This window comes from Bubalus bubalis, chromosome 10 (assembly GCF_019923935.1).
Source record: "Bubalus bubalis isolate 160015118507 breed Murrah chromosome 10, NDDB_SH_1, whole genome shotgun sequence".
NCBI classification, from domain to species: domain Eukaryota; kingdom Metazoa; phylum Chordata; class Mammalia; order Artiodactyla; family Bovidae; genus Bubalus; species Bubalus bubalis.
In genome coordinates this window covers 32,391,515-32,414,577 of record NC_059166.1, presented here as the reverse complement: position 1 = coordinate 32,414,577, position 23,063 = coordinate 32,391,515, and the positions used below count along the sequence as shown (strand labels likewise).

General features: G+C 38.3%; 1 protein-coding gene and 1 non-coding gene across 24 annotated transcripts in view; both read left to right on the top strand.

Annotated features, from left to right (window-relative positions):
• The window catches only part of EYA4 (EYA transcriptional coactivator and phosphatase 4), a 358,824-nt gene that overhangs the window by 264,046 nt on the left and 71,715 nt on the right, over positions 1–23,063 (top strand). For 16 of the 23 annotated variants that reach the window (XM_025294511.3, XM_044924207.2, XM_006059291.4 and 13 more), the window contains 2 exons: positions 16,796–16,920; positions 18,973–19,041. In XM_025294511.3, coding sequence (XP_025150296.2) covers positions 16,796–16,920; positions 18,973–19,041 — 194 coding nt within the window. The remainder of the gene's footprint in view (positions 1–16,795; positions 16,921–18,972; positions 19,042–23,063) is intronic. The other 7 variants (XM_025294517.3, XM_044924213.2, XM_006059294.4 and 4 more) reach the window with 1 other exon arrangement.
• Positions 17,619–17,690, top strand: TRNAC-ACA. The gene has a single exon. It is a non-coding gene; the product is annotated as a tRNA-Cys (tRNA).

The following is a 23,063-nucleotide window of genomic DNA, read 5'->3' as shown; positions in this document are numbered from 1 at the left end:
TTTTCCTTTTAAATTCAGAATAAAAATTAAGCTACTTATCTAGGAAGTTTGTCTAAGTAATGGAAAGGACAAAAAAAAATCTACTATAAAAAATAGATAGTATTTGGTTTGTGGTTATTAGGATAGTAACTCTTCATACAAAACTATTCCAACAGACACTAGTAAACCATTCTATGTGCAGTCGTACATATTTGGGAAACCTTGCTTTGTAGCTGGTAGAATAAGAACACTCTCCTCCTTTAACACCAACAAACTACAACAGATTATTGAATTTAGTGTCCTAAAAGGTCATGACATTGTGCCATTTTATTGTAAAGAAAATGGCATAGTAGGTATTTTTGGCAAGCTTTTAGGAACTGTTTGATGTTTTAAATTCAGAACATTGTGTGTTCCCCTTAAATGTTCATGGTTGGAACACATTTAACTTTATGCAATATTGAAAAACCTTTTTGGCAATGAGACTTATAGCACAGTGATCTCAAAGCTCCTCTCACCTATATTTTATAGGCTACCCAACAACTGACTTCAGAATTTAGGGGCAGTCATCTCTGTTTTCCAGGCAGAAGTTATAGAGTGATTTTGGTTTGGAAAACAAGAAAAAGGAAGGGTTGCACGTAAGCCTAACAAAATCCCATTCAATGTGCCGGATGTCTTTTGCTGACTGTAGAGCATTATTCCACACCCCCAGCTTTTGCAAACCACCCATCATTTCCCCAGGGACCTTAACAGATGAAGCATTGAATTCTCTGCAGTCAGTGTTACCTCCCACCTGGGAAAAAGACAGCCCTGTAATTGAATCCCAGCATATGCATTGTCATCCCTCCTGCCTGCCCCTCTGGTGCTACAGCAAATTAAAAGATCTCAAAGGCTCAGCCTGCCTTCCAGCTGCCAGCCCCCGGTAGACAAGAGGGAGCCAGAAGGGACCAGGTGGAGCAGTTTTGAGTTGCACTAGACACCCAGCACAAGGAGGTTGGCTGTAACTTCCCAATGAATATTTATACCAACCCCATTTCTCATCTTGCTCTTTGGCATGGATCAGAGCGCTGAGCTCCTGCTGATTTCAAGGGCCCTGCATTGTGTTTGGACCTGCTCCGTGAAGTATTACGTCAGATGAGCAATGGGTCCCAGGTTCCTATCACTAAGATGGCTGGTTGACTTTTTTTTTTAATGGAGACTATCATGTTATGGGGTCAGAGGACTGGGGCAGTGGGGGAGTTCCCTGGCATCTTCTGGCTGTTCACATGCTATGAATCACGCATAGCCTCAACCACTGCTTTCTGTAGAGCAGAAGTTGAGTTGATTGTATCAAGACCACACAACCCCCCGGATGGGATATGGGCATATTACTGCATTTTCTTTATCGTTTTCTTAGAGGTTTTATTTTTGTTTGCTAAGGTCAGGCACTTATCACAGGGCTCCCTCCTCACATTTCAAATTCTGATCCCCTGTGGCAGGTGCTAACTTCCTTGCGTTCAAAGTGAATGGGTAGAGTAACCTCATAAAGATACAGAATGTCTTGGCATAGAAAGGGAGAGAGTGCAGAATGCCTGTCTGTGGAAGACTTGCAGTGTTATTTCAAGAGGCCTGTAAACCTGAGAAGAGATTTGGAAAACCATCTACACACACAACCATTAACTTTTTCTAGGTAGTAGATCATAGACTTAGATTCCTGTTCCTGATTCCCTTATTGTTATCTAATAAAGCACATGCCTTATGTGCATTTTAGCATCAGATTTCTTAAGAGAAGTCACTTTTCTTTGTTTCCTTGTATGACGCAATAAACTTTAAACCTGTGATAAAAATGAACTTATTTACAAAACAGAAACATAGAAAACATACTATGGTTACCAAAGGGGAAAGGTAGGGGAAGAGATAAATGAGACAAATAAGGAATTTGATATTAGCGTATACCCAGTACTATATATAAAATGGAAGAAATGAGGACCTACTGTGTAGCACAGGAAACTATACTCAATATTTTGTAATAATTTGAAAAAGAATATACATATGTCTCTTGCCTGGAGAATCCCAGGGACGGGGGAGCCTGGTGGGCTGCCGTCTATGGGGTTGCACAGAGTTGGACACGACTGAAGTGACTTAGCAGCATACATATGTCTGTATATATACACCTTTGCTGTACACCTGAACCTAACACAGCATTGTAAATCAACTATACGTCAGATCAGATCAGATCAGATCAGATCAGTCTCTCAGTTGTGTCCGACTTTTTGCTACCCCATGAATCGCAGCATGCCAGGCCTCCCTGTCCATCACCAACTCCCGGAGTTCACTCAGACTCACGTCCATCGAGTCAGTCATGCCATCCAGCCATCTCATCCTCTGTCGTCCCCTTCTCCTCTTGCCCCCAATCCCTCCCTGCATCAGAGTCTTTTCCAATGAGTCAACTCTTCGCATGAGGTGGCCAAAGTATTGGAGTTTCAGCTTTAGCATCATTCCTTCCAAAGAGATCCCAGGGCTGATCTCCTTCAGAATGGACTGGTTGGATCTCCTTGCAGTCCAAGGGACTCTCAAGAGTCTTCTCCAACACCACAGTTCAAAAGCATCAATTCTTTGGTGCTCAGCCTTCTTCACAGTCCAACTCTCACATCCATACATGACCACAAGAAAAACCATAGCCTTAACTAGACGAACCTTTGTTGGCAAAGTAATGTCTCTGCTTTTGAATATGCTATCTAGATTGGTCATAACTTTCCTTCCAAGAAGTAAGCATCTTTTAATTTCATGGCTGCAGTCACCATCTGTAGTGATTTTGGAGCCCAGAAAAATAAAGTCTGACAGTGCTTCCACTGTTTCCCCATCTATTTCCCATGAAGTGGTGGGACCGGATGCCATGATCTTCGTTTTCTGAATGTTGAGCTTTAAGCCAACTTTTTCACTCAATGAAAATTAAAAAGTAAAATAATATTCTAAATCAATCTCAAAAAATAAAATTACATTTTTAGAGAATTAAATGTAAATAATTAGAAATCAGGCTGTGATCATGAGAATCTGGCTTAAGTTCTCCAAGCAAAAGCTGTACCAGAATAGCCTGACAGAAATACCAGAAAAGAGGAACAGAAGCCTGTTTTATGCTTAATACATGCTATTCAACAATATGTGTCTTAAAGCCTCTAAATACGTGCTAAGTCACTTCCGTTGTGTCCAATTCTGTTCAACCCTATGGACTGCAGGTCATCAAGCTCCTCTGTCCATGGGATTCTCCAGGCGAGAATACTGGAGTGGGTTGTCATGTTCTCCTCCGAGGAATCTTCCTGACCCAGGGATCAAACCCGCATCTATTATGTGTCCTGCATTAGCAGGCAGGTTCTTTACCCATAGTGCCACGTGGGAAGCTTGAAAAATAGTACTGCTAGTAGCGCAATAGCTATTTCCCAGTGATGTATCTCTAGAAATATAACTCTAGTGCCCTCTTTAAGTGCATTGGAGAAGGAAATGGCAGCCCACTCCAGTGTTCTTGCCTGGAGAATCCCAGGGACAGCAGAACCTGGTGGGCTGCCATCTATGGGGTTGCACAGAGTCAGAAATGACTGAAGTGACTTACCATAGCCCTCTTTAAGAACTGTCCTTAACATTGGCCTGTTCAACATGTTTATTGTGATTTGGCAATAGATGCATGCTAAGAAAGTTTATAGGTGTCATGGCACAGGAAAGAGTGCTTTGAACAGCAAAATTGGAATCTAACAGGACAAGATGAAATAATGGACTCAGTCCTACAAGCTAGCATTTAAGAAGAACACATGAAAAGCTATTCACTTAAGTTCCAAATGCCAGCTACAGGTGTTGTGGCTGAGAGAAAAGAAGGCTGTAAAGCATCATGTGGGATAAATCCTAGGGGTTTGGTTGGCTGGGTTTCAGTGTATGTTCATACCATAAAGTGTCGTCTGATAACAAAGCTAGTGTACTCTTCAGGCTACATTGATATGTCCAGAGTTATTGTTGTAATCTTCCTGTTGTATTTTGCACATTTAAAAGTTCTGAGTTGGGACATTCCTCTCTGATATTTGAAGGGCAGTAATGGGCTCCAAAATCACTGCAGATGGTGATTGCAGCCATGAAATTAAAAGACACTTACTCCTTGGAAGAAAAGTTATGACCAACCTAGATAGAATATTGAAAAGCAGAGACATTACTTTCCCAACAAAGGTCCATCTAGTCAAGGCTATGGTTTTTCCAGTGGTCATGTATGGATGCGAGAGTTGGACTGTGAAGAAAGCTGAGCACCGAAGAATTAATGTTTTTGAACTGTGGTGTTGGAGAAGACTTTTGAGAGTCCCTTGGACTGCAAGGAGATCCAGCCAGCCCATCCTAAAGGAGATCAATCCTGGGTGTTCATTGAAAGGGCTGATGCTGAAGCTGAAATTCCAGTACTTTGGCCACCTCATGCGAAGATTTGACTCATTGGAAAAGACTCTGATGCAGGGAGGGATTGTGGGCAGGAGGAGAAGGGGACAACAGAGGATGAGATGGCAGGATGGCATCACCAACTCAATGGACATAAGTTTGAGTAAGCTCAGGGAGTTGGTGATAGACAGGGAGGCCTGGCGTGCTGCGATTCATGGGGTTGCAAAGAGTCAGACACAACTGAGCGACTGAACTGAACTGAACCAAATGGGAAAGACTTCCCTGGTGGCTCAGACGGTAAAGCGTTTGCCTGCAATGTGGGAGACCTGGGTTCAATGCCTGGATCTGGAAGATCCCCTGGAGAAGGAAACGGCAACCCACTCCAGTACTCTTGCCTGGAAAATCCCATGGACGGAGGAGCGTGGAAGGCTGCAGTCCATGGGGTTGCAAAGAGTCAGACACAACTGAGCGACTTCACTTTCTTTTCTTTCTTCTAATGGGAAAGGAAGTTTAGACTTGCCCCATGTTAATGGGTTAAATTTCTTCCAGGACCAAAGTTGCCTGAAAAACCATGTATGGAAAACTTTCTGATAATAAGAATGAGCTGAAAATGAAATGGGTTGCCTCTTAAGAAAATGATTTTTTTTTGATACTACAGGTTTTCAAATAGGTTTTCAAATCCAGCATTTATTGAAGGTGTTGTAGAAGTAACTGTAGTGATAGCTAACCTTCATGACTTCATAGCCTTCATAGTCAGTTTTTCCAGGGGTCATGTATGGATGTGAGAGTGGGACTATAAAGAAAGCTGAGCCCTGAAGAATTGATGCTTTTGAACTGTGGTATTGGAGAATACTCTTAAGGGTCCCTTGGACTGCAAGGAGATCCAACCAGTCCATCCTGAAGGAAATCAGTCCTGAATATTCATTGGAAGGACTGATGCTACAGCTGAAACTCCAATACTTTGGCCACCTTATGCAAAGAGTTGACTCATTGGAAAAGACTCTGATGCTGGGAGGGATTGTGGGCAGGAGGAGAAGGGGATGACAGAGGATGAGATGGCTGGATGGCATCACCGACTCGATGGACAAGAGTTTGGGTGAACTCCGGAAGATGGTGATGGACAGGGAGGCCTGGCGTGCTGCGATTCATGGGGTCGCAAAGAGTCGGACATGACTGAGTGACTGAACTGAACTGATGCTGAAGCTGAAACTCCAATCCTTTGGCCACCTAATGCGAAGAACTGACTCATTTGAAAACACCGTGATGCTGGGAAAGATTGAGGGCAGGAGGAGAAGGGGATGACAGAGGATGAGGTGGTTGGATGGCATCACTGACTCAATGGACATGAGTTTGAGTAAACTGCAGGAGTTGGTGATGGACACGGAGGCCTGGCATGCTGCAGTCCATAGGGTCACAAAGAGTCGGACATGACTGAGCAACTGAACTGAACAGAACTGAACTGAACTGAACCTTCATGAAGATACACTGTGTGCCAAATTCTACGTACTTTGCATGTATGTCTTATTTAAGTCACTCAGTCATCCTCTGGGGTATCATTACCTCCATTTTTGAGCATAAAGTCCACTGACTGGTAAGTGATAGACATGGAGTTTAAAACTCAGGTTTCAGCCTATGGGGGCTTCCCCAAAGGCTCAGCAGATAAAGAATCCACCTGCAATGCAGGAGACACAGAAGGTGTGGATTGGGGAGATCCCCTGGATGGCAACCCACTCCAATATTCTTGCCTGGGAAATCCCATGGACAGAGGAGACTGGCAGGGTACAGTCCATGGGATGCAAAGAATCAGACACAACTGAGCACATGCACATTGAGTTGGTAGCCCAGGCCCTTAACGCCACACTCACAGCCTTGGGCATAAAATGATGGTATGTTTGCATTCAAGGACATTGGCTGTCCCTGGAGACTCTGAAATTCCATCATTTTTATAGAGAGTTGTCTTTATTTTGTATATTATTCTAATCAGTTACTCTTTTAAAGTCAATATTCTAGCATGGAAAGCCCTCATTTATTCATCTAGTAAAATGTTTGATTCTTATTGGTAGAGTTTTTTTTTTTTTTCCTTAGAAAAAGAGTCTGTATATTTCTTGGTGTAATTAATGATATTAGATGTTTTGATTGTGGCCTTATGGCTTTATTCTTTTGCTTGCTAGAGGGAAATAATTTCCTGCTTCACTAACCATGGTTTGTAACCGATCTAGCAGAAACTTGAGTCCTGTACTATTCAAATAATGGTTGAAGAATTCATTGGGCTTGTTTTTCCTTTGTTTTCAGAGTAAAGAAGGAGGGTTCTGAAAACCTAAATTTAGAGAAATACTTTAGGGGTACATTTTATAAATATTTGCTCACATTTCATGGATTGGGGGAGACCATGTTTTATCTGAATAATCTGTTAGCGTCATAGTGAAGAAAGAGCCGGAGCTGCAGGACTCATGTAAGGAAGAGCTGTAAGGAAGCCCTGGAAAGGAAGGACTGTAAAAGTGTCCAGAGAACAGTGTGTCCATGGCTTTCTTTGCTGTTATTCCACAGCCTGAGGCCACTCTGGCAGACAGGTCACTTGCACTGCAAGCATTCAGGCCTCGGGGACAGGCATGAGATCACCGGCAAGTTGCAAGAACAGCTCCCATTATTCATGGCCCACTTCCCTGATCCTCGTTGATAGGGGTCTTCTCCCTCCTATATATCTTTTTCTCTGCAGCAGAGCCCATTTTTAATGATGTCTGCTCAAGTGGGCTAGTGAAGGCCTCCTTCTGGGACGGTCTGGCCATTCCATCAGTGACATAGACAGTGTGTGGCAGAGAGCGTTCACATTTCCATCCTAACTGCCAGGAGAGAAACTGGCTCTGGGCTGCAGCTGGGACAAGTGTTTCTTGGCTTATCTGAAATGTGTTGGTTTAAGATGGCCAGAAGTGCTTTTTTCCAGACAGTGGGAATTGGTACCCAGTAGTCACATGCCTATGACTTCCATCTGATCTAGGTTGACCAAATGGCCTTATCATATTGTTTTCTTGCAGTGGTTTTCTGTACCCATGCAGAGCACCTTCCTTCCCACCCTCTTGCACATGCATGTACACATGTGTATATACATGCACACACACCCTTCACTCATTTGAGAGCTCTGACATTGCACATGCAGATATGAAAACTTCCATACACATTGACATAACTGTGCTAATTCCCATCTCCCTTCACCTATCTGCTTTCTCTCCCAGTGGCCTCCAAGCTCTTAAAAGATACTTTTGGATTCCTAGATATGCCCCTAGAACTTGCTGGGTGCTCAAGCAGTGTTTGCTAAACTAGAGCACACTTGACTCCAAGTAATTCAAATCATTTCATCTTATTTCCTTTTTCATCCTTAGCACTCACTATGTATCCAGCACAATTCTAAGTGTAGAAGGAAAAGCAATGAATAGAAAATACCCCCTGCGCTAACCTACAATCTCATTAAAATAGAAGCTGATTTTGTTATTTTTTCAATACCAAAATCAAGTCGATTACATTCTTTGTAGCCGAAGATGGAGAAGCTGTATACAGTCAGCATAAACAAGATCTGGAGCTGACTGTGACTCAGTCATCAGCTTCTCATAGCAAAATTCAGCCTCAGACTAAAGAAAACTGGGAAAAACACTAGGCCGGTCAGGTATGACTTAAATAAAATCTTGTATGACTTTGTAGTAGAGGTAACAAATAGATTCAAGGGACTAGATCTAGTTAACAATGTGCCTGAAGAACTATGGACAGAGGTCCATAATACTGTACAGGAGGCGGTGAACAAAACCATCCCAAAGCAAATGAAAAGCAAAAGGCAAAATGGTTGTCTGAGGAGGCTTTACAAATAGCGGAAGAACAAATAGAATTGAAAAGCAAGGGAGAGGGAAAGATATATCCAATGAAATGCAGAGTTCCATAGAATAGCTAGGAAAGACAAGAAGGCCTTCTTTAATGAGCAGTGCTTAATAATAGAAGAAAACAACAAAAGGGGAAAGACTAGGGATCTTTTCAGGAAAATTGGAAACATCAAGGGAGCATTCTGCCCAAAGATGGGCACAATAAAGGATAAAATGGTAGAGACCTAGTAGATACTGAAGAGATCAAGATGAGATGGAAAGAATACATGGAGGAACTATAAAAAAAGATCTTAATAAACCAGATTACTACAATCGTCTGGTTAGTCACCCAGAGCCAGATATTCTGGAATGCGAAGTCAAGTGGGCCTTAAGAAGCACTGCTCTTAATAAAGCTAGAGGAAGCAATGAAATTCTAGCAAAACTATTCAGACCCTAAAGGATGATGCCATTAAGGTTTTGCATTCATTATGTCAACAAATCTGGAAGACCCAGCAGTGGCCACAGGACTGGAAAAGGTCAGTGCTCATCCCAATTCCCAAGAAGGATAGTGCCAAAGAATGTGCTAGCTATTGGCCAATAACACTTATCTCCCATGCTAGTAAGGTCATACTTAAAATCTTGCATGCTAGGCTTCAGCATTGTGCGAACCAAGAGCTTCCAGATGTCCAAGCTAGGTTTAGAAAAGGAAGAAGAACTAGAAATCAAATGGCCAACATTTGCTGGATTATAGAGAAAGCAAAGGAATTTCAGAAAAACAACATCTATCTCTGTTTCATTGACTATGCTAGAGCCTTTGAATGTGTGGATCATGACAAACTGTGGAAAGCTCTTAGAGAGATGGGAACACCAGACCATCTTATCTGTCTCCTGAGAAACCTGTATGCAGGTCAAGAAGCAACAGTTAGCATCCTGTATGGAACAACTGATTGGTTCAGGATTGAGAAAGGAGTACAACAGGGTTGTCTTCTGTCACCCTGTTTGTTTTAACTATAGGCTGAGCACATCATGAGAAATGCCAGGCTGGATGAGTTACAAGCCAGAATCAATATAAGTGGAAGAAATATCAGCCACCTCAGATATGCAGATGAGACAACTCTAATGACAGAAAGTGAAGAGGAACTAAAGAGCCTGTTGATGAGGGTGAAGAAGGAGAGGGAAAGAGCCAGCTTAAGACTAAATATTAAAAAAAAACAAAACTAAGATCATGGCATCCGGCCCCATTACTTCATGGCAAATAAAAGGGGAAAAAGTGGACGTAGTGACAGAATTCCTCTTCTTGGGCTCCAAAACCACTGCCGATGGTGACTGCAGCCATGAGATGAGAAGACAATTGCTTCTTGGCAGGAAAGCAATGACAAACCTAGACAGTGTGTTGAAAAGCAGAGACGTTACTCTGCCAGCAAAGATCTGCATAGTCAAGGCTATGGTCTTCCCATTGGTCACATATGGTTGTGAGAGCTGGACTGTAAAGAAGGCAGAATGCCAAAGAGTTGATGCCTTTGAACTGTGATGCCGGAGAAGACTCCTGAAAGTCCGTTGGACAGCAAGGGGGTCAAACCAGCCAATGCTAAGGGAGGGTCAACTCTGAATATCACTGGAAGGACTGATGCTGAAGCTGAAACTCCAGTATTTTGGTTATATGATGTGAACAGACGACTCATTGGCAAAGTCCCTGATGCTGGGAAAGATAGAAGGCAGAAAGAGAAAAGGATATCAGAGAATGAGATGGCTGGACGGCATCACCAATGCAATGAACATGAACTTGGGCAAACTCTGGGAGATGGTGAGGGCTTTCCTTCTGGCTCAGCTGGTAAAAAGTCCGCCTGCAATCGAGAGACCTGGATTCGATCCCTGGGTTGGGAAGATTCCCTGGAAAAGGGCATGGCAACCCACTCCAGTATTCTCCATATGGAGAATTCCCATGGACAGAGGAGCCTGGTGGGCTACAGTTCATGGGGTCACAAAGAATCGGACATGACTGGACAACTGAACAATTTTTTCAGCTAGTGTAGTGTAAGTCATTCAGTCATGTCTGACTCTTTGTGACCCCATGGACTATATAGTCCATGGAATTTTCCTGGCCAGAATACTGGAGTGGCTAACTGTTTTCTTCTCCAGGGGCTCTTCCCAACCCAGGGATTAAACCCAGGTCTCCCGCATTGCAGGCATATTCTTTACCATCTGAGCTATCAGGGAAGCCCTTTTTCAGCTAAGGAGAATGAAAAGGTTTGTTTAACATTTTAAAAGGAAGTTATGAGAAAAGCAAATGCCTGAACGCTTGTCCATAAATGCATTCTGATGGTCAAAATGAAAATTGGCTAGTTAAGTAGACCTTGAGAGCATAGGACACAGAGCCCTGCATATATACTGTCCACTTTGTGCAAGAGAAAAGCTGTCATGAGAGGGAATGCCTTTGAAAGTCTAGGATGCTTTTGCATTTCTTGGGTCATGAAGAATTGATGGAATCTCAGCCTGGAAACAAACAGGCTATGACTCATTACTGGGGTCTGTGCAGAAGGAATCATGGTTTCTGAGTTACAGTAAACTCTAAATGCACAAATATAAAGCATACTCTTCTTGGGTTTTGAAGAGAGAGAATGTTTAAGTCTGCTAGAAACAAATTCCACCTATGCTACAGATAATGCAGACAAGAACCAAGAAGACAGCTTTATGTAATAGACAAGTCTTCTTTCTTTTCTTTTTTTTTTAAAAAGTTTTTGTTTTATTGTTGTTGTTGTTTTCCTATTGTCCAGAAAGATGCTAGTATTCATGTAGTGTTATGACATGGGTAGAAAATTGTATCCTGGAAGGAAAAAGGGGGCACCTTTATACATACATACATACATTCCTTTAAAAATTCTTTTCCATTGTGGTTTACAACAGGATATTGAATATAGTTCTCTGTACTTTTAAAAAAGAAATTACCTTTAAATATGGTAATGTAGATTTGGCAAAGTGGATGCTTATATTGAGTTTAATAACTCTTGAAAACCACTTAAAATGTTTCATTGCAGAAATATGCATTCCTGATAGTGTTTTCACAATGTGAAAGAATTAAAGTCACTTAAAAGAAAAATAGGAAACATACAATGTGACAGGAAGAACCTGTGCTCTGGTATCAAATAGATTTGAGTTCCAATTTTACTGCCACTACTTTCTATCTAAAAGGTCTTAGGCATGCTGTATATCCTTCTTGAGCCTCAATGTCTTTATCTATAAAATATGGAAAATAATATGCACATCAGTGTGTTAATGTAAAGATTGATAGAGAGGGTATTTTTGAAGTACCAAGCATAGGCTGTGTCTTACAGTATGGACTCAGTAAAAATAGCATGTAATCAATTTTCTGCTGTTGCACTCTAAGGTAAACTTTATATTTTATATATTACCTTGTAAACAAATTAGACTTAAAAAGAATCTGAAGTTTAACATACAAAAGAAAGCACAGGAATATTCTTACAGTATAATTGATGGCAATAATGCATGCCTGTTCTCTAAAAGCTCTATTAATTGTAAGATATCTCAAACCCATGAAAATGAATTCAAGCAAAGGGGACTTACTGTAAAGATTCAGATAATTGCATTTTGGATTCCTGGAAACTGGAATGTAAGATACAAAGGCAATTTTTGCTTTGCTTTGCAGGAGGGACCTCTTCCTGCTCCTCTCTGTGATGTGGGCTTCATCCTTTCATTCCTGACTGATTTTCCTCGCTTCCTCTTTCATGTCGTTCACATTGGCTGTGAGCTACCACACTACCTTGCAGCTTCAGTAATACCACTGACCAGATGCTTTCCCTAGAACCCCCACTTTGAATTCATCAAAACCCAGCTAACAAGTTCTGCAAAAATTTTCCAGACTCTCGAACTTCACACTGATTTCTGTCTGTTCCACTCGGTGGGCTCTTAATGTACTGTTGTGTTCTATACACAGGAACTGCTTTCTCATTTAGAAATAGGTTTAAATTTATATCATAAATTTTTTGAGGGTAGGACCATGGTTTCTCCACTCAGCAATCCTAACACCTGAGACAGTACTTTGCACATTATAAGCAATCATTCATTTGTTTGCTGGGAGGGGGCTTCAGGATGGGGGTCACATATATATATCTATGACAGATTAATGCTGAAAAATGGCAAAACCATCACAATATTGAAACGTAATTATCCTCCAATTAAAATAAATTAATTAATAAAAAAAATCTTTATGTTGGTTTCATTCAGAGAAAATAAAATCACAAGCATTAGTTGTTTACTATAATTAAACCCATTATCAGGAGTATGAGACCTCGGATACTTTTGGGGGTTCCCACTATTCTCTTGTCCTCTGTGTCTTTTTTATCTGGTTGCTATAAAGCTTTCCCTTTATCTTAAGAATTTGACTATAATGTACTGAAGGTTTGGTTTTCTTTTTCTCATTTGTTGTTTTTCAAGGCTTTAGGGATGGCTGTTTATTATCAAATTTGGCCATTATTTATTCTGAAATTATTCTGTTTCATTCCCTTCCTTGCTTTCTGATAATATCCCACAAGTTACGTATTTTTTTGTTATTCAGTTGCTAAGTTGTCTCGGGCTGTTTGCGACCCCATGGACTGCAGCATGCCAGGCTTCCTGTCTTTCCTTCACTGTCTGACAGAATTTGCTTAAACTCATGTCCGTTGAGTCAGTGATGCCATCCAACTATCTCATCCTCTGTTGCCCCTACTCCTCCTGCCCTCAAACTTTCCCTGCATCTGGGTCGTTTCCAGTGAGTTGGCTCTTTGTATCAGGTGGCCAAGGTATCTGAGCTTCAGCTTTAGCATCAGTCCTTCCAATGAATATTCAGGACTGATTTCCTTTAGGATTGACTGGTTTGATCTCCTTGCTGTTCAAGGGACCCTCAAGAGTCTTCTCCAACACCACAAATCGAAAGCATCAATTCTTTGGTGCTCAGCTTTCTTTATAGTTAAATTCTCACATCCATATGTGACTACTGGAAAAACCATAGCTTTGGCTAGATGGACTTTTGTTGGCAAAGTGATGTCTCTGTTTTTTAATACACTATCTAGGTTTGTTATAGCCTTTCTTTTAAGGAGCAAGTGTCTTAATTTCATGGCTTCAGTCATCATCTGTAGTGATTTCAGAACCCAAGAAAATAAAGTCTGCCACTGTTTCCACTTTTCCCCCATCTATTTGCCATGAAGTGATAGGACCAGATGCCATGATCTTAGTTTTTTGAATATTGAGTTTTAAGCCAGCTTTTTCATTCTCCTCTTTCACCTCATCAAGAGGCTTTTTAGTTTTTCTTCACTTTCTTTTTTTCCCCTCTGCTTCAGTTTGGATAATTTCTACTGGCTCAGTTTCAGATTTACTGATTTCTTTTGCAGTATCCTTATAAGTCCATTCAAAGACTATGTTTTAATTTAATATTTATTTATTTTATATTTTATAATTTTCATTCTAGAACTTTCATTTGGGTATTTCATGATGTTTTCATATATTTTCTATAAGCAATATGTAGATATAATAATATGATATTATAGATATAATTCATAATTATATGCATATAGAAAATATATGGGCTTCCCAGGTGGCTCAGCAGTAAAGAATCCCCCTGTGATGCAGAAGCTGCATGAAACACAGGTTCTATCCCTGGATCAGGAAGATCCCCTGGAGGAGGGCATGGCAATCCACTCCAGTATTCTTGCTTGGAGAATCCCATGGAGAGAGGAGCCTGGCTGGCTACAGTCCATAGGGTCACAAAGAGTCAGACACAACTGAAGTGACTTAGCATTCACGCATGCACATAAAATATATATGACACATATGTATTCATGCATATGTGTATTTATCTATATACATGGCATATATATATATGTATATACCTTGTGTGCATATCTTTTCCTATATTTTTTTATACATACAAAATAGTTTTTCAATCCTTGTTTGTGCATTCCAAAACCTAAGTCACTTGCAAGTCTACTTCTTTTTACTGTGTTTTATCTCTGTTATGTGTACCATAGTCCTGCTTCTTGTTATGACTCAAGAAGTCATCTGAACATTATGTACAAAATATTTATAGTATTCTGAATATTATGTATTTGTAGTCTTCTGAAGATTATGTTCAAAAAGCCAGTAGAGACTGAAGCATGATATTTGTTTTGTTGTATTTCTCAATAAGTCTAAATCTTTGCTCTGGCTCGCAGGGAAATTGAGGGTCTGAGCATATAGATGCCTCTTGGAGTTGAGTTGAGCTGAAGAGAGACTGTGAATAGCCCAGCTTCCAACCTCCTCTTTTGATAGTTTAGTATATGAACTAGAGAGACATTGAAGTTTCAGACATTTTTGGTCTATATTTTTACTTAGTATTAGTATCACCCTTGTACCTGTAATTTTGATAAATTCACTCATTAGTTCTAATAGGGTTTTGTTTTTCTTTAATGGATTTCTCAGAATTTTTTACATGAACAATTATGTGCTCTGTGAATTAACCTTTTTTACTTTTCTAAGCTTTACTCCTTTTATTTATTCATTCTTGTTTTCTCCCACTGACAAAGAGTGCTGATAAAGTTGTGTTGAAGTGGAAAAAAGATCTCTTTGCCTTTTCATATCTTTTCTATAAGCAATACATAGCTATAATAAATATAATATTATTGATATAATTCATAATTATATGCATATACAAAATATATTGGCTTCCCAGGTGGCTCAGCAGTAAAGAATCCGCCTGTGATGCAGAAGGTGCATGAAACACAGGTTCATCATTAGTGAACCTGTGAGAAGTAACTCAGTATTTCATCATTAAATATAATAAAAGATGTAGATTTTTCAAGAATGATCTTTATCATATGGGAGGAAAATGCTTCTTTTCCTAGTTTGCTGAGAGTTATATGAATGGATGATGAATATTGTGAAATGGTTTTTATACCCATTGAAAACATATTCTGTTAATATATTGGATTGCATTTTTTTATTTTCAGGTGTTAACTCAGTTTGAATTCTTAGGATTAAACACACCTGGTCATCATATATTATTCTTTTTAGTACTGGATTTTATTTGATAATATGTCAAATATGTCAAAACTATATTTTCATCTATGATCATGAGAAATATAGATCCATAATTTTTTTTTCTTGGCATTGCCTTTGGCAGATTTTGGATCAGAGTAATTCTGGTCACATACAATAGAGTAAAAAGTGTTACTCCTACTTTTTCCAAAAGAATTTAAAAAATATTGTTGTTATTTTTCCTTAAATGTCTGCTAGTATTCACTAATGAAATCATTTGGACCTGGAAATTTTTTCAAGTGTTTAATTATGTATTCAATTTAATTGTAGGACAGCTTGTAAAAGTTGTTAGCAGTTTTTATAGTTTATGTTCTTTTAAGAAAGTCTGATTTTATCTAAATTATTGAATTATTTGGCATAATGTTGTTTATAATATTCTCTTACCATTTTTAATATCTTTAGTATCTCTAATGATCAAACTCTGGATTTGTAAGTTGTCTATATTGTTCATAGATTTTGTTTCAGCGATTTTTGCTTTTTATTGTTTCCCTTCTTCTACTTACTTTGGGTTCAACTGCTTTTCTTTTAGTTTTCTTAAGGTGGGAAGATCGTTCTTAGAATCAGATTTTAAATCCTTCTCCTTTTCTTATGTAACCATTAAAAGGTATATACTTCTCACTAACGGAGAAGGAAGTGGCACCCCACTCCAGTACTCTTACCTGGAGAATCCCATGGACTCCTCCGTCTGGCTCCTCTGTCCATGGGTCACAAAAGTCAGACGCGACTTAGCTACTAAACCACCACCAACCATTTCTCACTAATCACAGCTTTATTTGCATACAAAAACATGTGATCTGATTTTTCCTAAGACTTTATTTTTTAGAGCAGTTTAACATTTACAGCAAAATTGAGAAGTAGGTACAAAGATGTCCCATCTACTTCTTACCCTACACATATGTAACCTCTCCTGTTAACCATTCCAGCCTCACTCTCCAGGATGGTGCATTTGTTACCAAGGATGAACCGACACTGTACATAGTTTACCTTGGGGTTAACTCTTAGTTGTGTACATTCAGTGGGTTTGAATATTGTATAATGACACACATCTTTCATTACAATATCATACAGAGTTATTTTCACTGTCGGGAAAATTCTCTGTGCTCTGCTGTTCATCTCTGCCCCGTCCCACTCCTGGCAGCTGTTTTTTATACTGTAGTTGTCATATATTTTACTTTTATCTTCTATTATCGGTTGGACAGTTCACTCTTCGTGGATTAAAAGAAATATAAGATAATTTTTTTGTATTTACTTAAATTTACCTTTCTGTCACTCTTCATTTCTTCCTGTAGATGTGAGGTTTTGTTTTTTTTTTTCCGGTTATTACAAATAACCAATGAATCTATCATGGATGCTTTACTTATTTATTCATTTTTGATGGACTGCTATGTTCACCTAGTTAACAAAAAATTCTTAGCTATGGGTTTCAATTCCTGTTGTTGTGAGATCACATGCATGTTCAGTAGAGTGATTTATGTAGTTTATTAAGAAATCATGGCTGAAATTTTCAAATTTATCTCTAATAGGTCTATGGAAATGCAGGACCTAGCAAGTCCTCATCCTCTTGTTGGAGGTGGTGATACTCCTGGAAGCTCCAAATTGGAGAAAACTAATCTCAGCAGCACTTCGGTCACCACAAATGGGACAGGAGGTAAGTGTACAACCCTGAAGACACCCTGAATCACATTGCAATGTTTGTTGTAATTTTACATGGTAGAGGTATGCTAGTAAGTAAATATCTCATTAGCAATAACATCAGAGTATTATATACTTAGTGGATTATTTGTTGTTCTGTTCATTTTCTTGATATTTTTGCTCCTCCTCTATAACTGGAAATATTCAGAAAGAATAGATAGCCCTGAGCAACATTTTAAAGGCTTTTAGCAAGGCTTTCTTTTTGTATTTGCCCTTGTAAATATTTTTTAAAATGTACAAAATGTGTCCAAAGGATTTACATTCTGATCTTAACACACCCCCCCCAAAAAAAAGAAATTATGCTAGTTTTGGGGTTTATTTTGAATTTTAAGAGAAAGCCTGCTCCAAAATTGTTCTTAAAAATGGTTTTGGAAATAGAAAAATGTCCATATCTGCTGCATTTTCTTTTCAAAGAGAGAAATACCTAACATGTATTTAGAATAGAAATTGAAATTTTTTTCAGACATCTCATTTGATTAGCTTATAATTATGTCACAGCATATGGCAACAATAGCAACTGTTTAAAATATTCCACACTATTGCTATTATAAAATACATTCAACTTGTAAGAAAATATGATCTGATATTTGCATCAGAATATATATATATATGTATATATATATATATTTCAAAGCCTATACATATATATGGACTTCCCTGATGGCTCAGATGGTAAAGCGTCTGCCTACAATGCAGGAGACCCAGGTTCAATCCCTGGGTTGGGAAGATCCTCTGGAGAAGGAAATGGCAACCCACTCCAGTACTCGTGCCTGGAAAATCCCATGGATGGAGGAGCGTGGTAGGCTACAGTCCATGGGGTTGCAAAGAGTCAGACACAACTGAGCGACTTCACTTGTACATATATATGGGCTTCCTTGGTGGCTCAGATGGTAAAGAATCTGCCTGCAATGCAGGAGACCTGGGTTTGATCCCTGGATGGGGAAGATCCCCTGGAGAAGGGAATGGCAATCCACTCTAGTCTTCTTGCCTGGAGAATCACAATGGACAGAGGAGCCTGGCAGCTACAGTCCACAGGGTTGCAAAGAAATGGACACAACTGAGTGACTAACACTATACATATATACGCACATATATACACATATATGGGCTTCCCTGGTGGCTCAGAGGTTAAAGCGTCTGCCTGCAATGTGGGAGAGCTGAGTTTGATCCATGGGTCGGGAAGATCCCCTGGAGAAGGAAATGGCAACTCACTCCAGTATTCTTGCCTGGAGAATCCCATGGACGGAGGACCCTGGTGGGCTACAGTCCACAGGGTCGCAAAGAGTCGGACACGACTGAGCCACTTCACTTCATACACATATATAAGCTGCATTTTAAATTATTCACAGTTCTTTTGAAGTTTTGTAGATTTAGTTGTTTTCATTAATGAGTGAAAAATTATTTGAAAATTATTTTAATTTATAAGCTATTCATGTTATTAGATATTAGCAAAGCATTTGCCACATCATATTTTCTTTTAAATTTATGAAATTTATACACCTCTTTACACTTATTTTATAATAACCGTGAACTCTAAAATTTTCTTTATAGAGTTGTGTGGATTGCAACTTGCCTGTATTTAATCTTTTTTTTACCCAAAACCCTTTGTAAATTAACATTTTCCCTGTTTATAGTGTTTATCTGTCTCTAAACATGCATCTATAATTTCAGCTAATTAATTGTAGGATTGCAAATTTATAGGATTTTTTAGTGATAACTTGTGGAGTAAGAACATTTATATTTAAACCTTAACTTGGATGTAAATAAGAGATTTTTTAAAAATCCCATGCACTCTGAAATCAGACCTGGAAGGTCACTAATCATTGTTATATATATATTTAACTGAACTAAACAGACCTGATAAACTAAAATGTAAAAATTATGCCATGCAGTTGTAATTTTGGCAAGAGGGCCAGAAAGCAGTACAAGCATCAGTGCAACTGATGACTGTCCTCATACACTGAGCAGGCATTCCGACAATGAACCCCTATGCTGTTCCTGTTCTCAGGGGACAACATGACTGTTTTAAACACTGCAGACTGGTTGCTGAGTTGCAACACCCCCTCCTCCGCAACAAGTATGAGAGATGATGGTACACTGCATGTGTTTGGATGTGTGGATTTGCCCTTCTGGTTTGCTTCCTGTTGCTGTTTCTGTTTGCACTCCCTTTTCTGTATTCAGTTTCTTATAAAAAGAAAAGGAGACATGAACACACCTTTTAGTTGTTTATTGATAGTTGGCTACATTTTTCATATCAACTAGTGTTCTAATCTTGGGTCAGTGGTGTTCTTTTCTTAGGTTTTTCATAATTTTGCACAAATGGCTGCATCTATTACTTTTCTAACTACTTATCTGTTTATTAAATGGTAAGAATTCAGCACAACTGTCACATTAATAAGAGCAGTTGAAGCAGATTGTGCCTATGTATAAATTCAGCCTCCATAGCCTGTGAGTGTGTATGCTCAGTTGCCCCAGTCGTATCTGACTCTTTGTGACTTCATGGACTGTAGCCCTCCAGGCTCCTCTGTCCATGGGATCCTCCAGGCAAGGATACTGGAATGGGTTGCCATTTCCTCCACTAAGGGATCTTCCTGACCCAGGGATCAAACCCATGTCTCCTGTGTCTCCTCCACGGCAGGAGGATTCTTTACCCACAGAGCTACCTGGGAAGCCTATAGACTTTTATAAATTAAATTCATAGCATGGCAGAAAGATATTTTATATTTTGTAGACTTTAATAAACATTACGATTAAAATGCTTAAAGTAATATTAACATTTAAAACTTGCCATTTAAAAAATTACCAGTAATGAAAGCTATATTTTTAAAATTGTAAGTTGTCTCTTAAGATGTTTTGAACTATAAATGTTAGCTACAGTCCTTTATTTACATATATATGATATAAATATGCGTTTCTCTGGTGGCTCAGTTGGTAAAGAATCTGCCTGCAATGCAAGAGACGTGTTTGATCCCTGGATCAGGAAGATCCCCTGGAGAAGGAAATGGCGTTCTACTCTAATATTCTTGCCTGGGGAATCCCATGGACAGGGGAAGCTTGATGGGCTGCAGTCCATAGGGTCACAAAGAGTCAGACATCACTTAGTGACTTAACAACCACCAATATAATACACTTTCTCCAAAACCAAAGGTTAAACTATCAAAATTTAAAAATTAAAACCATATAAAGTTTCTGTGGAATCACCCAATTCTTGGATTAAAAAGAAGAGCTCAGGATGTATTAGAAATGTGCATTACAAGCAAGCAGCTGGAATAGCCACAGTTTGCCTGGACCTTGCTGTATGTAGATTAAATTTGATGCATGATCAGTGAATGACAAGAACTCCGTTATACCCATTATTTAAATTTTTATAATTTTAGTTTCTTTTTTTTCAAGTCCACACTTAAAACATACTTTTCATATGTAAAAATATGTTGCCAGAATTTAGTTCCTCTTAATAATAACTCAAGGATTTTTTCCTGTAAACAGCCAGACAGGAAATGTTTTAGGCTTTGTAGACTATGCTGTCTCTGTCTCATCTGTGCAACTCCATCATTGTACCTCAGAAGTAGCCATAGGCACTACAAAAATGAACAAGAGTGGTCAGGTTCCAATAAAACTTAATTTATCAACTCTGAAATTTAAATTTCATTAAATTATCATGTAACAAAATATTCTAATTTTGATGTTTTTATAAACATTTAAGATTTTAAAATCGTACTTAGCTGTTATTCTATTCTAAACTATTAACATAACACACACAACTTTACAATAGTGAATATATATAATCAATATTTAGTAATTTACATCTAATTTCCAACAGAAACATTTTTCTAGGTGTAAAACATCAAGTTTTCCTGGTTCTTTGTATTAATGTTTAAGAGTTGTGTGACCATATGGGAAAAACAAAGACTTCTGTGTCAGGAGGACTATGGATGTGAAACGTGGTAATGTATTTACCAGCTGTGTCTTCTTAGACAAGTTACTTAACCTGTCTGAGTTTTAATTCTTTTCTATAAAAGGAAACTAGTAATACTTCACTGGCAAGGCTTTTGTTTTAAATTATATAATGTATGTAAATTTTTGTTAATATAAACCAGCTTCCCAGGTGGCTCAGTGGTAAAGAATCTGCCTGCCAATGCAGGAGACACAGGACACATGAGTTCGATCCCTGGGTTGTGAAAATCTCCTGGAGGAGGAAATAGCAACCCACTCCAGTATTCTTGTCTGGAAAATTCTATGGACAGAGGAGCCTGGTAGGCTACAGTCCATGGGGGTGCAAAGAGTCAGACACGACTGAGCATGCACACACACAAATCAGTATAATCCCTTTTCTTTAATAATTCATTGATAATTAGGCAACAGTTTTTAAGGAAAATGGAAATATGCAGTGTGTTAAAAGACTGTCCAATGCTTGGTCAAATAATACATTTTCTTCATTTAAAACATGTAACCTGGCCACAGAGGCAAACTTTTAGTAATTAAATGTTAAGTATACTTTATTAATGATAATATAATTTTATTTATTTATTTATACATGTATACTTTATAAATTTAATTTATTCATATATATCATTAATGACAATATAATTTATTTATAAATTTTAATTACATAATGTAGTTTATTATATCTTGGTGGCATAATGATATGAAATAGTTAGAATTTTAATGACTCTTTATGCCATGTATTTGTAACATAGCTAAGCATGTGGTGCACATTTCCCATTGAGAGTAAACTATTTTATTTATAATTCTGGATTTTACTGATGGAATTAGATTACTTTATAAAATTATTATAATAAAACAAAAAGCAAAAGCTAATTTAGTGGCTTTTCAAAATCTTTCCATTAACTCTAGATTTTCAAAAAGATAATTTTAATCGTTTTTACTAATATGACTACCAATAGTATCACCTTAATATCCCACCATACTACCTTGCTATATAAATATATTATATTATTCCTTAATTTATAAGGGTTCATCACTTTAATCCTAATTATATAATAATATCTGCAGATTTATATTGGAACCTAGATTTTCCTTTCAAATCTTTGTCACTTGTTAAATTTTTAAAATGAAGAACTGTCAATAAAAATAGAGCAAATACAATCATACCTTGGCATATAGATCAGTGGTCAACAAACTTTTTTCTGTTAATAGTCAAATAGTAAATATTTTCAGCTTTGCAGGCCATACGGTCTCTGTTGAAACAACTCTGCTTTCATTGCACAAAAACAGCCATAGACAATATGTAAACAACTGAGCTTGACTCTATTCAAATAAAACTTGATCTGTGAACCCTGAAATTTGAAATTCATAGAATTTTCATATATCACAAAATATTATTCCTCTTTGATATTTTTTAACTATTTAAAAATATAAGGATCATTCTTAGCTTACAGGCTATACAAAGCAAGCCATGGGGTAGATTTGGCATGTAAGGTGTAGTTTGCTGATCCTGATATAGATTCATGTATGTTATTTCATGTGTCATGCTTCATGTGTTTGCATGAAGATGTATGTAAATGCATGCCAATCATGTGAAAAGTTACTTCCATATATAAGATTCTAATTTCCCTAATAGCATTAAGATACATGATTAGCTTACTTTATATGCAAAGTACTTAGATTCATTGGAAGTTCTTAGGATACGGTCTAAATGTGAATTTTCACTTTCTCACTTAAAATATATCAAGTTCCTGTTATATGCCAGGCTCTGTGCTAGGAAATGGGAACCCAGTGACCTATAGAACATGATACTGGCCATCAAGGGACCAAAAGTCTAGCAGAGGGAAACAGAACTGAAAATAATGAGTGCATAATGTGTTCAAGGTGGGTGCACAGCAGAGGGAGGGAATATTTGATTCTACATGGAGATTAAGAAAATACTTCAAAGAGAAGATTTGAGGGAACCAGGATCAGACATTCTGATCAGGTTTATGGTATTTTCTATATTTGAAATCTATATAGCATAGAAAAGGATCTCCTAGAATTTTTAGTATATAGATGATTGACTCACATGGGGTGAATTTGTTTCTGAATATTATATGTCTGTGCAGTAGAACCACCTACTGTTGTGGCTCTGCTCTTTTAGATTTTCTT